Here is a 15,698-nt window from a genome sequence, read left to right as displayed (position 1 = left end):
AGTTAGTGACTCTGTTATTTAGAACGAGTGGGAATGTGTCATTTTCTTCCTGTTAATAAAAGTTAACGATGTCAAGCGACTTCCGTGCTGGGGTCACGTGTGGCCTCCTCTGTGGCTTCACCGGGGACGTGGCCGGTCGTCCAGCCAGGCCCAAGAGAACCAGCGCTCAGGAGCGCGGCGAACGCACAGCCGCGCCCGCCGCGAGCTCGGCTGCCGCTGCGGGGGCGGGTCAGGGGCGACTCCGCGCGGGTTTCATGAAACTGAAGCCGAACGAACAGCTTCCCTGAGGGCCTGGGTCTCGAGGCCGGTGGTCAGGGAGCACCACAGACCCGGGTCTGGGATCCATCCCCCCAGCGACCTTGGACCGACCTCTTGGCCCTCTGGACTCCTGGGGGGGGTCTCATTCAAGGACAGAACCTTGACACGGACACTTCGTGGGACTCGAAGCTCAGTCCCTCCAGACCGGCACCGCCACTCGCCGGTGTCATCCACGTGTGGAGATATTTATGTGCTTCCAGGGGGTCCTTTGGCCGGATCTTAAAAAACAGCAGCTCTGTGCGGAATTTTTAAAAGGACGTCCTAGTGGCAACTTTCGCTCTTTCCCGGTTGAAGCCTCAGTTTTATTGTTCCTTTTACGGCTGCATTTTCCTAACTCCGGGAACTTCACCAGCATCACCCCTAAACCTTCTTTCACCATAAATGACAACGGCCTTAAAGAGCCAGATTCTCCAGAGATTTGGGGGGGGGGGGGGCGCAAGGAGACACCAAGCAGGCGGGGACAAAGCTGAAATGTCTGAGGGGACAGTGGATGCACTAAGGTGACAGAGAGGGAGAGGGACAGGGCTTCCAGTCACCTGCCCGGGGCACCGTCAACATCACTTTCCCAAGGGACCTGGCTGAGAGGCTGACCTTTAGGGCAAAAACGAGTATTTCAGGTGTGGGAACAACCACCTTACGTATGTGGTTGGAAAAGGGCACTGAGCGGTCAGTCTTTGTAAAAACCACCAGCCTGCTGTGAATCCTGAGACTAAGAGAAACCTTTTAAAGGACCGTGTGCCCCCCCCACCCCCGCCTGGGGCATTTTCCTGGTGACACCCCCCACCCCCATTATAAAGTCACATTTACCTGGTTTTCTCCGCTCTGGGGAGCAGCTACTGCCACCAAGGTTACAAAAATAAAGCTGAAGATTTAAAAAGCAACACAGGGAACGACCAAGGAGCTGCCTTCACACCTGGGGCCCAGAGACATTTACAAATAATTGTCAGGCTGCCCTGAAAATACGACTGTGGCCCCAAACAGCCCTGCTGGGCAGGTGCAGATGTGAGAGGAGCCAGGTGAGAGGACTGGGACACTGAGGTACTTTCGGGTTCATGACCGTCCTGCCCACGGACGCCAGCTACGTACAGGCCCGTGGTCCAGACCAGGGGCGGCCGAGACGCGGCCCCCGGGACCTTCTGCACCGACCTGGAGATGGGCGTCTCCATGCCCCAGATACAACCATTCACACAGGGAACCGGGCGACACCACGACCCCGTTCAGATAGCTTATCCAATAATCTTCTGAAATTCTAAATCCTACGATTAAAAAAGAGCACGTCTCCCTTCGAATTCAGGAACCGGAACCGAAGCCTTCCGAATAAATACTTTGCAGCTTTTAAAATAGCTAACCTTTGGTTACATCTAGATATACAGGATTACAAAAGTTAAAAAGTGCTGATTAGTTTTCAAGATTACAAAGGAGCCCAGCGGTCCGCAGTGGTGCCCGGGGAAGACAGACCACGATTCTGAGGTCACCAGGTAAACTCCGCGGTAAATCACTATCGCGACGTAAGGGAATCTGCAGCGATCTAACGCCAGGCAGGCTCAGGGCAGCCGGCCGCACACCACTCCCCGAGTTCTCCACGCCCCGACGGCGCGCTCAGAAGCGCGAACTGGGTGAAGGGAGGCGGCGAGGACGGTCCCGTTACCTCGGGCGCGCGGTCCGTCCCAGGGGTTAACCAGCGACGTTGGGAAAGGCGGCCTTGATCCCACTCCTCTGCAGCGCCGGCACCTCTGAACAGTCCCTCGCTCCGTGTCCACTCCCGAGCCTCAGTACATGTCCCTGTAGATCTCCTGCAGCAGCGGGTGCAGCGCCGCGTCCGACTCGGTCCTCTTGATGACCTGCACCAGCTGCGCGTGCTCGGTGACCAGCTGCCGCAGGTCCGCCATCTTCTGCAGAAGTTTCGGGAAGAGAAAGGCCTCGTCTGGGTGGTTGCTTTGCAGGTGGAGCTTGAGCACGTGCACGATGCCCTCCTGCATCTTCTCGATCTGCCCGACGTTGAGGAGGCCGGGGCGATCTGTCCCCAAAGGAGAGAAGAGACGAGTGAGTGGACAGTCGCCACGGCGCCGCCTCACAGCCGGACCCGCCTGAGACACCAGGATCCTGGTTTTACCCGGGCTTCCTCACCTGGAGCTTCGGGCTTTAGGCACCACAGGCCCGACTACAGGACAACCCGATATTCCCGAAGTCGCCAGGCTCACGGGCAGGCAGGACAAATACTCCTGGAAGTTTACACGGCTGTAAATCCACTAGACCCTGTCCTCTTGCATTTGCCGGTTACTGCCGTCAGGTGAACACCCCCAAACACTAGGGGTCAGTATACACTTGGACGATGGTTACAATGTACAACCAGCTTTGCACGATATGGGAGATGAAATTCTCCCTCCTGAGTTAAAACTAGATACGCAGGCCCTAGATGGTTTGGCTCAGTGGTTAGAGCATCGGCCCTCGGACTGAAGGGTCCCGGGTTTGATTCCAGCCAACACCACGTGCCTTGGTTGCAGGCTTGTCCAGAAAATACACCCTGTCCCCACCCCTCACCCCATATTTAAGAGGCAGTGTAAAGCGTCACCCACTACTACGATTTTCAAAAGTGTTGCTCATAATGTAGATTGTTCTTTTTGGGGGGGGGGGGCTGTAAAATACACAGCTGACCCTTGAACGATGTTGGGGTTAGGAGTGCCAACCCCCATGCAGTTGAAAATACGTGTCTAACTTTGGACTCCCCTCAAACATAACTGCAGTCCCTGGGTATCTGTGGGGGATTGGTTCTGGGGCCCCCTGTGGACACCCAAATCCCTATGTAATACACGGGGCAGATCAACATGCACGGTCAGCCCTTCTCATCCACGGATCCCCAAATAGGGATTGAAACTACTGTTTTTAACCTATATGATTTTATTAACCAATGTCACCCCAATAAATTCAACTTTTTTTTTTATATCCTGTTTTTGACCCATGGCTGGTTGAATCTGTGGATGTAAGACCTGAGACACGGAAGGTCAACTGCATATTTACTGAAGAAACCGAGTGTGAGTGGGCCCATACAGTTCAAGGGTCAGCTGTAGTTAACTTTTTAAACAGAAATTAAAAAAAATAAAGTGACCCCCCCCCCATAATTGTAACCCCATCGTGCAGGTGTAATGTGTGTCTCACCTGACATCTCTGCATCGGGTCGATACATGATCACAATGCCTTTTATGAGACTGTGATCACGCTACATATTAATAGTTCTTTAACTTCTCTGTACCCACAGCTCCCACCGTGGGCGTCCAGCTGCGCTGCCACTTACTCTCTTTGCCAGAGCGTGAGGGCTCCCCGCACCGGCTGCCCGCCTGGGCGGGAACAGGGAGACCTCGTGGGGCTGGGCTGCCCTCCCCCGCGCCCCCCCAGCTCTGCCAGCGAGTCCATCACGGCACCGCACAGCTTCCAGGAGTCTGCGGTGCAGGAGCCCCATCGGTGCCCCCAGGCTGGGCGAGATAAGCGGACTTTACAGTAGGGCGATGACCTTCTCAGACCCGGGACAGCACTATTTACAGGAATGAGACACTGAGCCAGACACCTGGGGGCTGCAGAGCCGGCTTCTGCGGAGAGGCCAAGTTCCCTTCCTGCAAAGCGAACTTCCCGACTGCTGCTGGTGACTACTGGCATTTCTCATTATGAAACGGCATGAACGTATCAACAGCGGGCAGCAGTGACTGCTCTGACCTGTGTATGGCACCTCATAGGACACACGAATATAACATTACAATAACATGATTATGACATATAGTCATGCACTGCCTAACGACAGCATATGTCCTTAGAAATGCATCGTTACGCAATTTCGTTGTTCTTTGAACATCACAGAGCACACACATACACACCTGGACGGTACAGCCCACTGCACACCTGGAGCCACTGCACACCTGAACGGTACAGCCCACTGCACACCTGGAGCCCACTGCACACCTGGAGCCACTGCACACCTGGAGCCCACTGCACACCTGGAGCCCTCTGCACACCTGGAGCCCACTGCACACCTGGATGGTACAGCCCACTGCACACCTGGAGCCACTGCACACCTGAACGGTACAGCCCACTGCACACCTGGAGCCACTGCACACCTGAACGGTACAGCCCACTGCACACCTGGAGCCCACTGCACACGTGGAGCCACTGCACACCTGGAGCCCACTGCACACCTGGAGCCCACTGCACACCTGGATGGTACAGCCCACTGCACACCTGGAGCCACTGCACACCTGAACGGTACAGCCCACTGCACACCTGGAGCCACTGCACACCTGAACGGTACAGCCCACTGCACACCTGGAGCCCACTGCACACCTGGAGCCACTGCACACCTGGAGCCCACTGCACACCTGGAGCCCTCTGCACACCTGGAGCCCACTGCACACCTGGATGGTACAGCCCACTGCACACCTGGAGCCACTGCACACCTGGAGCCACTGCACACCTGGAGCCACTACACACCTGGAGCCCACTGCACACTTTGGCTGTATGGTGCAGCCTCGTGCTCCAGGGCTACTGGCCTGCACAGCACATAACTGTCCAAAACAACAGGAGATTAAACTGAGCACAGGAGGAAATGGCACGACCAAGAGACAGATAAACACAAGATGTGCGAGGCCGCTGCTGGCGTAACACGCTGCTGTGTGACAGCTAACTTGTTCTAAGAAGTCAGAAGAATTCACTTAAAATAACAATTAAAAGGCCCTGGCCAGTGTGGCTTAGCAGTTAGAGCGTCAGCCGTTGGACCAGAGGGTAGCGGGTTTGATTCCCAGTCAAGGGCATGTACCTGGGGGCAGGTTCAATCCCCGGCCCAGGTCTGGGCATGTGGGGGGGCAACCAATCGATGTTTCTCTCTCCTCTCTCTCTCCTCCCTGGTGAGAGTATCCTCTGGTGAGCACTAACCAAAAATAAAAACATAACAATAAAAAGCGCAGTAAACACCTGGGCCAGTAACAGTTGCTCTTCACCATCGAGCGTTGTGTCCTGCGCACCTGTGCGCTGTACGATGCACGGCTGTCAGCGCGGCCGGTTGTCACACCAGTGTCTCCAAGCGCGCGGGGAGCGGCTGTGCCCCGACGTCACGAAGCCGCGAGCTCCCCAGGGACCCGAAGCTTCAGCTCCATCACCACCCGTGGTACCTGCCCACTGTGGACTCACACGTCCTTCTGTGGCCCTTGGCTGTATCAGTGTCACACAGCGCACACTGTCATTACCAACCACACCAGACACACCACCTGACAGGACTGTTATGTTCTAATCACAGAGAGTGTGTTTATACGTTACGACTGTGAACGGAACATACACAGCCAACGTGCACCATGTGTTCACATCACGACATGCGACGCGGTGTCGGTGCAGCTCTCACTGGCTTCCAGCAGGTGGCGATGCAGGGCGCAGACCCCCCCACCCGTGCCCACCCCACAGGGACGCCGCCCCCGTGGATGCCACTGCCAGTCCTGCACAACGGGCCTCCGTCAGCGACACGGGACCAGCAGGTCACGCCGACGACTCACCTCCGCAGCAAATGATGGCGGCCACGAAAAGGGAGATGTCGCTGTCGTCCAGCTCCAGGGCATTGAACTTCATGGCGAAATCGAACTTGGGCTCCATGATGTCGCAGAAGGGCTTCCTGAGGCTCTTGAGGAACTCGCGCGTTATGAAGCCGTTGCCGTAGGCCACCAGCATGCCGTCCTTGTTCATCACGGACGACAGCATGGCGAATATGGCCTCATAGACGCCGTACTTCAGCAGGGTCACCTGGTCGTTGAGGTCCAGGCCCGCGAAGCCGGGGATGGACTTGGCGAACTCCGTGAGCTCCGTGACGGTCTCCACGGACGTGCACTGGCAGCAATGGAAGATGCGGACCTCCGCCTCCTTGTTCTGGATGCCGTTGGCCACCAGCTTGGCCACCAGCGTCTTCTCGGCCATGCACAGCGTCTCCATGTCGTGTATGACGAACGGCTGCGGAGAAAGGCGCGCAGTGAGTCGGGTGGCCGGCGGCTACTGTCCCCCGATCATCACCGCGCCCAAGGCACCCGGGGAGGGCCGGAGTGTGTGCAACACGCAGTCCCCGTGGGGGCGGGCAGACAGCCGAGATATTCTCAACAATACAGATCAGTGAACAAACAGCAGCAGCCCGGCCAGCGTGGCTCAGTGGTTAGAGCGCCGGCCCGTGGACTGAAGGGTCCCGGGTTCGATTCTGACCGAGGGCACGCACCTCGGTTGCAGGCTCAGTCCCCGGCCCCGGTCAGGGTGCGTGCAGGAGGCAACCGACCCACGAGTCTCGCTCACATCGATGTCTCTCCCCGCCTCCACTCTCTCTGAAAAGCAATGGGGAAAATATCCTCGGGTGAGGGTTTAAAAACAACAACAGCCCAGCGGGCGTGGCTCAGCGGTTGAGCGTCGACCTGGGATCCAGGCGATCGGGGTTCGATTCCCGGTCAGGGCACATGCCCGGTTGTGGGCTTGATCGGTGACTCTCTCATCACTGATGTTTCCCTCTCTCTCTCCTTCTCCCTTCCTCTCTCTGAAATCAATAAAGATATATTTTAAAAAAATAAAAAATAAATAAATAAAATAAATAAAAACAACAACAAACCAGGCCCCGTTCTTAAAGAACCTCGGCATCCGCGGGGCAAGGGGACCTCGACAGCGCTCACAGCCGAGGCCGGCAGGACATTCAGTCCCCGCCGGACCCTGGGGGGCGGGGCAGGGATTTTGCTGCTGAGACAGTGAAGCACTGATCTCGGCAACAGAGCCGACGAGATAAATTAGCAAAGCGCTTTTACCATTTTATTATAATATTCTCCAAACACCTAACTACTGTAGCAGCCTTATAGTTCTTAATTTTACCATTTTATGAACTTTAACAGGTAATTATACTTAACACTGACTGTTGTTTCTGTTTCTTTCCTCTTCACCCTAAAAGTGAGGATGGGTTGCCTCCTGCACATGCCCTGGCCGGTGGCGGAGACTGAACCTGCAACCCAGGTACGGGCCCTTGGCCAGGAATTGAACCTGGGACCATCAGGGGCGCAGCTCTAACCACTGAGCCACGCCGGCCGGGGCAACGCTGACTGTGGAATGAATAAATCTGGGTTGTAAGTATATACGACTCGGAAAGCTGGTGTTTACGTAGAAATAAGCACTCGGGCATGTTAGAGCCTTGCCCGGGGGGTAACCAGAAAGCCTTGGAGAACCCGTTTCCCATGCGTGGGCCTGGCGCCTTCACATCAGAGCTCAAGTTCTGGAACAGGCGCCAAGCCCCGTGGCAGCCGGCTGCATGTCCCCACTGGCCCTGCCCTTGATCAAGGCTTACCGGAGGAAAGAGGAGATGCGGGCCCTGTAACCTGAAAGCAGCCTGCCCCGAAGGGCGCACCTGTCTGGGAGGGTGCGGGAGAGCGGCCATGAGCTCCCGCACCGGGCAGAATCACCGCCGGACGTGTGTGCAGAGCGGTGCGAGTGGCCGGGCCACCGTCGGCCGAAGATATAAACAGAGCACGCGAGCAGCCCACAACTTTAAAGATCACCGCCCGGGGGCCACATGCAATGCCACAGGCATCTGGACCATGGCCGGACGCGGCCCCTATGTCTGGGCCACAGAGCATCCGAGAAGCCGCAGCACAAAACCACCTGCGGGCACAGGAGGGTGGGTGTGCCAGGACCCCCCGACGGGCTGCCTTTGAGACGCTTACGGAATTGAGAATGTGCGATGCAGTGCTGGGAAAAATAACCCGAGTCCACATCTGAGGCAGGGGGATGTTTTCAAAGTTACTCTGAATGGGCGGGAACATTCTGCAACGAAATCTAAAGCCAAATTCCTGTGCATCTCAGTGTGACGCGGGGAGACAAGAGAGGCCTCTCTCCAGAGACCGTGCAGGCAGCCAGACCGCCGTGTAGTAAAAACACGGGGGCAGTCCCGCGGCACAGGAAGTCGGGGCTCAGGCTAAGGCGCTGACATCTGCAGGATCCCCCAATTCCAGAAAACAGACTATCAGGCTGCCTCGACTTTGTTCAAATCCCTGGCTTCTTAAAGTGTGTTCAGCAGGGGTAAAAAACGTTTTGTTTTGTTTTAAAAAAAAGAGTTCCAAGAAACCGTGAGTTGAAGGAAACAGGGCCTCCCAGAGTCTGTGACCTGAGCGTGGGCTGCGGGTCTTCCACACACCCGGCCGGGCGAGCATGGTTCCCACAGTCTGATTACAGATGCCGGACTTGCACAAGGCCCCGTGCAAAAGGCACGCAGGGAGCCCTTTGCTCGAAAACGGTTAAGAATCTCAGGACAGCAGCCGCCGAGCTTGCACCCCACGCGGCCTCCTGAGCAGGCCGGGGAAAGGCCTCCTGCCCACGGGGCTGGCCCCGGACGAGCGTTACGGGAAACACGCTCTCACAAAGGGGGGCTCAGAGGGAGCAAGTACTTCATTTCCCTTTCATCAAATCATCGCTTGGGTCTGAGAAGGCAGGCCTCACTAACGGGCAAATTTGGAAGCCATCTGAATTCGGACCAAGCGGGGGGCTTGAAGAAGCCAACATGAGTCCAATCTAGAGAGAAGCTGTAGCTAAAACGCTTGAAAATTTGCCAGAATGAACCGATAAACATTCGTGATAGGACTGTTTAAAAAAAAGATCTGTGCAGCTGATAATTCACTTTGGAACGTGCCCTTTGCGCTCAAGCCTGAACACGCACACACCGGACACAGCCGGTGGTCACTGCAAACGCGTGAGCAAAGCGTGTGGTCGGGACCGACACAGAGAGGCGGAAAGCTGCCCGGTGTCCCCCGAGGGCGCCCGCCCGGAGCCCAGCAGGCTGCCAGCCGACACGCCACCTCTGCCTGCGTCACCGCCGCCCTGTGAGCTACAGTGTCGCTCATAACCACCCACCTCCACGACACAGCTTCACGGCATCTTCTATAAAAAATCAGGCAGTGCCCCCTTTTAGAAACACTCGAGAATTTAGAAAAACTCGGTGGAATTGCTCTGGATGAAATTATTTAATGAACATGGGGTTGGGTTTTCCCACACGTTTCTATGAAACAGTATAAAATATTAAGCCCATTTTTCAATCCAAAGACAACTTAAGCTGTACACAGAATATTCCCACCGCGCGCAGGAGGAAGCCCCGGGTGGCGCCAGGCGGCTCGTCTAAGGGGCAGTGCGAGCCCTGGAGGTGCCAGGAGTCCCGTCCGGAGGCCCGAGCTGTCGAGGACAACGCGGGAACTCCTCCCGCAGCTAGTTTTAGGGCCTGTTCTCGGCCACATGGGGGAAGTTAGTTTCTTTGCTTAATTTCTACCCCCGCCCCGAACCCCAAACAAGACATTTGGCTCCATGTGACTCCGTTTGCACACCAGGCTGGCTGCAAACCACTCATGGTTTTGTCTAAAATTCAATTTCAGTTTCAGAGGATAAACATTTTTTGTAACTAAAAATATTTAAAGACTCTAAAGACAGTTCCTGACAACATTGAGCAATATGGGAATCCCTGAAATAAACACACGCTGTCCCCTTCATTTAAGTGGAATACAGTCCTGGCACGTTTGTTAGATTTAAAGAGCAGGACGACTTAGGTTTCACCTTATATTCTGAGTCTCTAAAGTCTCAATGGTCAGTGCAAACGTGTTGCTGTTTTAACTGAGTAACCGGCACCCATTTCTCAGAGATGAGGTAGCTCCCAAAGCCAGAGGCAGCGAAGACTGAGGGTGAGTGTGCGTGTGCGAGTGTGTATGTGTGAGAGTGCACGGGTGCATGTGTGAATGTGTATGTGTGAGTGTGCACGGGTGCATGTGTGAGTGTGTATGTGTATGTATGTGTGAGTGTACACGGGTGCATGCGTGAGTGTATGTGTGAGTGTGCACGGGTGCATGTGTGTGCGCACAGATGTGTGTGTGTGTGTGAGTGTGCACGGGTGCATGCGTGAGTGTGTGTGAGTGTGCACGGGTGCATGTGTGTGTGTGTGTGTGCACGGGTGCGTGTGTGTGTGTGTGTGCACGGGTGCATGTGTGCGCGCACGGATGCATGTGTGTGTATGTGTATGTATGTGTGAGTGTGCACGGGTGCATGCGTGAGTGCACGGGTGCATGTGTGAGCACGTGTGTGCGTGTGTGCATGGGAGTTCATGAGTGTGATGTGTGCATGTGCGAGTAATGAGTGAGCACGCACAAGTGTGCATGAGTGTGGGAAGTGAGCCTGGCCCAGAGCAAGCCGCGACCCCCAGGCAGCGAGGGGCGGTGGACGTGTGGTCCGCAGGCTGGGGGGCAGGCACCGCTCCAGCAGCACCCCAAATCCCGTTTTTCCGATACAGTGAAGCCCAGCCCCAGACCACGGCCCATTACTTATCTCCTCAGAGCAAAGGACAGCTTCTCCTCTGAGGGGAACCAGCTGCCCGGACGTCATCGGCTCTGGCCGAGGGTGCTGGGCTCCTTCTGAGGCTCGTGGATCTCCCGGGCCTCCCGGGCCTCCCGGGACACTCCATGGGAGTCAGATTAATATTCAACAAGAGCGTTTGGTTAAGAGTAAAGATGGGCCCTGGGCAGGGTGGCTCGGTGGCTGAGCATCCGGGCACATCCCAGGCACTGAGAGGTTGCCGATTCCTGGTCAGGGCCTGTGCCCGGGTTGGGGCTCGAGCCCCAGGAGGGGGCATGCAGGAGGCAGCCGGTCGATGTTTCTCTCCCTCCCCCTTCCTCTGTCTCTCTAAAATCAATAAAAACATTTAAAAAAACAGAGTAAAGATGACTTGTAAGTTTGCTTTAAATTCTGAAAGTCCAAGGAAGAAAAAAAAAATCTCAGAAAGATCCAAAAAGATCTGAAAGAGATCAGAATTTTCGGTCACTCAGATTTTGGGCTGCACTTACCAACTGCTCCCAGGATAGAAATTCAAAGTTAAAAGGTCAGCCCTGGCCGGTGGCTCAGTTGGTTAAGTGTCATCCCAATGCTCCAAGGCTGCGGGCTCAGTCTCAGGTCAGGGCACATGTAAGAAGCAACCAATGACTGTGTGGATGGTGGAACAACAAACCCATCTCTCTCCCCCTTCCTCTCTAAAATTAAAAAAAAAAAATTAAAAAAAAAAAAAAAAGGTTACTTTGCTTTAACCCCTATGACCCAAAGAGGGTCTAATTTGCTCAGGCCTCCGGGCTGCCCGGCGCAGGTGTGGCTTCACCAGTTTAACAGAGTTTGCTGAACTCTCCTAAAATGTCTCAGCCTATTTCATTGGAGAATTCACTGAAGAATTAAGACTCAGTAAAAAAAGAGGTTGGTCTGTTCATGAAAGTAAGGAGCTTGTGAAATGCTTTATTTTCCTGTGACTAAAAATCCCAGCTCGTAATTCCCAGTAAGGACTGTTTCAAGCTACTCATTAGCGCAAATGAAACCCGGTTCACCGGGCTCGGAGGAAAACGCCAAATGTCTTTATCTGCCAACCTCGGCCGCCCCGCTCTTGGGAGGCAGCTCGGAGATTAGTTCTGCGATGCAGACGGACTTGGTTACGGACGGGGTGGGGGTGGGACGAGGCTAGGCTGCCAGGCGACGGGGTGCCGGGGCCCCAAGGGGCACTCACTGACGCTCTTGAGAGGTCCAGAGCTGTCCAAAAAGACAGTCAAGTTTCCGTGAAGGAATCGCCCTTTCTAAGCCCTCGGCGTCACTGCCTTCTCCCTGAGGAAAGCGTGCGCGCAGGGGGCGGGGGTCAAAGAGGACGCCGCAGTTTGGGGAGAAAGGGAGCAAGAACGCGTTTTGAGTGGAGAGTGAATGGTTTCATTTTCTGGCATTAAAATGGGGATTTTTAAAAAAATGCACTTCAGGCCAGGCCGGCGTGGCTCAGCGATTGGGCGTCGACCTAGGATCCAGGAGATTGCGGTTCGATTCCCGGTCGGGGCACATGCCCGGGTTGCGGGCTTGATCCCTAGTGGGGGGCGTGCAGGAGGCAGCTGATCGATGACTCTCATCATTGACGTTTCTCTCTCTCCCTCTCCCTTCCTCTCTGAAATCAATAAAGACATACAAAAAAATGCACTTCAGAAACGACCCTAGAATCTGGTAGCTATTAACTAGGTTGTGTGTATGTGTATGTGTGTGCTCGCGTGTATGTGTGTATGTGCACGTGCATGTGTGCATGTGTGTGTATGTATGTATATGTGTGCATGTGTGTGTGTGTGCGTGCGCGCATGTGTGTGTGTGTGTGTGTAAATTACTCATTTTAATAGCTTGGTCCCCAGGAGCTTTGAGGTAGATCAAACCCACAGATGGGAGCTGTTGTTAAGCTACATTTTAGCATCTCTGGATGAAATGTATCCATCCCACTGTGGCCCGGCTGCCTCGGGGATACACAGTATCTTCCCAGCATTCACACCTGTTTTCTCACACACACCCCCACGCTAGCTGCCGGGCTGCCAAGGGAACACCCGGGACTCGCACTCGAGGACACCTACTGGGTTGTTGCTGGCCTTGCCGGCGAGGATGACCCGGGCCTTGACCTTGTTCATGTTGAAGTTCTTCAGGTAGGCCTCGTAGATCCTCTTGGCCAGGGACTTGAGATCCGCGGTTTCGGAATCATCTACGTCGTGTTCGCACGTGAGGATCTCCGCTTTCAGTTTTGCTTTTTCGGATCTTGGCATCCGTCCAAAGCGAATTGCTGGGGGTGCGGTGGGGGGAGAAACGGGATAAGGGGGGGTAAACAAGTGAACAAGGAGCGTGAACCGGGCCGACCCCGGCGCGGGACGCAGGGGCAGGAGTCAAGCTCTGAATGAAACGCAGAGGTGAGGCCAACCCGCCTCGCGTCCCACGCGACGTCCTACTTTGGGGAGGAAGGTGAGACTCCAGCTCCGTGCGTCCTGGGCCTTCCCAAAGGCAGCCGGGCTAATGAGTCATTTCAGTGGTGGGACCGGGGCTGGGGCCTGATGGCGCCTTTCGGCCAAGGAGGCGACAGGGAGCCTCAGAGTGAGCTCATAGCAAACCTAGTCTTTTTTTTGCAGAAAGTAGACATGCAACTTTTGTGCAGTCGTTATTTTAAATTCACCTTTGCGCAATAATCGGCATGTTCTAAAATCAGGGTATGATTGAACGCAATTAAATTCAGGACGGGGTAAGATGCTTAAAATGGCACGTGCTTGCCGGGTGTGATATAAACACCACAACAGCCCAGTGGTGTACAACTGGTTTTAAAACCTTGTATCAGCGCCTGGCCTGTGCGGCTCAGTGGTTGAGCAACGCGCCCAGAACCAAGAGGTCACAGGTTCGATTCCCGGTTGGGGCACATGCCTGGGTTTCAGGCTCGATCCCCAGTAGGGGCCGTGCAGGAGGCAGCCGATCGGTGATATTTCTCTTCCTATTCCTCTCCCTTCCTCTCTCTCTAAAAATCAATAAAAACATTAAAAAAAAAAAAATCTTATATCCAATAAAAAAATATAGAGATTTTAAAAAATCTTGTATCCGAGTCTTACCGTCTGAAGTTTCTAACAGTAACTCCAGTGCTGGGCCGAGTCTCAGCTATCCGAGATTCTTATTTTTTTAGGTTACTATGGTTATAGAATGACGTGGGTATTAAATGCCACAGCACCTTCGTTCCAAATACGGTCTGTTCTGAGCAGACGAGGAAGGGAAACTGAGGCACGGGCTGGGAAAATGCGAGAGACAACCTTACCTACCGTTATGGGACATCCCAACTGAAAGGCACTTGTGGAAGCGACAGTACTGGCACTTGTTACGGTTCTTTTTCTGAATCTTGCAGCTACGGTCGCACTTGTCATAGACCAGCTTCAGTCGAATCGTTCGCCGGAAGAAGCCCTGCGCGGGGAGTATTCACAGCGTCACTGTTTCAGTCACTTTTTTTAATTAATTAATTTATTTTTTTTAATTTCAGAGAGAGGAAGGGAGAGGGAGAGAAAGATGGAAACATCAATGATGAGAGAGTCACTGATGGGCTGCCTCCTGCAGGCCCCCGACTGGGGATCGAGCCGCACCCCGGGCCTGCGCCCTGACCGGGAATCGAACCGCGACCTCCTGGTTCGTGGGTTGACGCTCAGCCGCTGAGCCACGCTGGCCGGGCTGTTCACCCTGCTTGCTGTTCATTTATTATCTCCTTTAAAATGAGCTAACTTTAGAGAAACAGTTCTGAAAGGTCTGATCGAATTGGGATGAATTGAAAAATTTAAATTTCAATACATGTAAAATTAGAGACAAGAAATCGAGGCCGAATCCAAAGTAATTCCCAAGTGTCCCCATCTGGCCTGGAGGACACGACCGTCATCTCCCGGAGAGGAGCTCAGTCCCGTTAAAATTTACACAGATTTAACTTTTCCCTCTCGTCACATAACCGTATTCGTGACTAAAAACTTTCTACGGATTTTTGTAAGAGAACGTTAACTCCCTGAAAGACAAAAATTATAATAAAATATGATAAAGGGAAGCCAGCTCTACGTAAACAATTTTCCTGCTTTATAAAAGCATCTTAAACTTTCTCCAGTAAGTAACGACTTTATACTTAAAACTAAAATTTTATTTAAAATCTCTGAACAAAAGTAATAGTTTATAAGCAGCTTTCTGAAGGCGTGTGTTAGAAAGGCTGGGAAGCGGTTCGCGCTGGCACCGGGGCCCTTCCTCTCTCTACGTCCCGCCGGGCTTCGTGTCTGCCTGAGGGTCGGGCGGGCCACAGGCGAGGGGACCACAGTTCCCCGGGGAACGAGGGAGGAGGCCGTATCCCCATTTGATCAGTTATCTAGGTGTGGAGAGCAGGGTGGCAAAGGGTGTGTGAGATTATGGGAAAGGGTAAGAGAGGATGGTAAAGGTCAGGATGCAGAGACACCTGGCTCACGGGCCCGTCCTACCTGTGCACCAGGCCGGGCCACGTGGCCCGTCCTACCTGTGTACCAGGCGGCCCACGTGGCCCGTCCTACTTGTGCACCCCATGGCCCATGTGGCCCGTCCTACCTGTGCACCGGCCCGGCCCACGTGGTCCATCCTACCTGTGCACCGGGCTGGCCCACGTGGCCCGTCCTACCTGTGCACCAGGCTGGCCCACGTGGCCCGTCCTACCTGTGCACCAGGCGGCCCACGTGGCCCGTCCTACCTGTGCACCAGGCTGGCCCACGTGGCCCGTCCTACCTGTGCACCAGGCGGCCCACGTGGCCCGTCCTACCTGTGCACCAGGCTGGCCCACGTGGCCCGTCCTACCTGTGCACCAGGCGGCCCACGGGGCCCGTCCTACCTGTGCACCAGGCTGGCCCACGTGGCCCGTCCTACCTGTGCACCAGGCGGCCCACGGGGCCCGTCCTACCTGTGCACCAGGCGGCCCACGGGGCCCGTCCTACCTGTGCACCAGGCTGGCCCACGTGGCCCGTCCTACCTGTGCACCAGGCGGCCCACGGGGCCCGTCCTACCTGTGC

General features: G+C 54.8%; 1 protein-coding gene across 5 annotated transcripts in view; it reads right to left on the bottom strand.

The window, feature by feature from the left end:
- Positions 1-208: 208 nt before the first annotated feature.
- The window catches only part of PPARA (peroxisome proliferator activated receptor alpha), a 51,958-nt gene continuing 36,468 nt past the window's right edge, over positions 209-15,698 (bottom strand). For all 5 annotated transcript variants that reach the window (XM_081129446.1, XM_081129444.1, XM_081129445.1 and 2 more), the window contains 4 exons: positions 13,962-14,100; positions 12,747-12,949; positions 5,847-6,294; positions 209-2,335 (listed from right to left, as the gene is read on the bottom strand). In XM_081129446.1, coding sequence (XP_080985572.1) covers positions 2,088-2,335; positions 5,847-6,294; positions 12,747-12,949; positions 13,962-14,100 — 1,038 coding nt within the window. In that variant the 3' untranslated portion in view covers positions 209-2,087. The remainder of the gene's footprint in view (positions 2,336-5,846; positions 6,295-12,746; positions 12,950-13,961; positions 14,101-15,698) is intronic.

Source organism: Miniopterus schreibersii, assembly GCF_964146895.1.
Source record: "Miniopterus schreibersii genome assembly, chromosome: 2".
Classification (NCBI taxonomy): domain Eukaryota; kingdom Metazoa; phylum Chordata; class Mammalia; order Chiroptera; family Miniopteridae; genus Miniopterus; species Miniopterus schreibersii.
The sequence above is the reverse complement of the archived record's forward strand: the minus strand, read 5'-3'. Positions and strand labels throughout refer to the sequence as shown.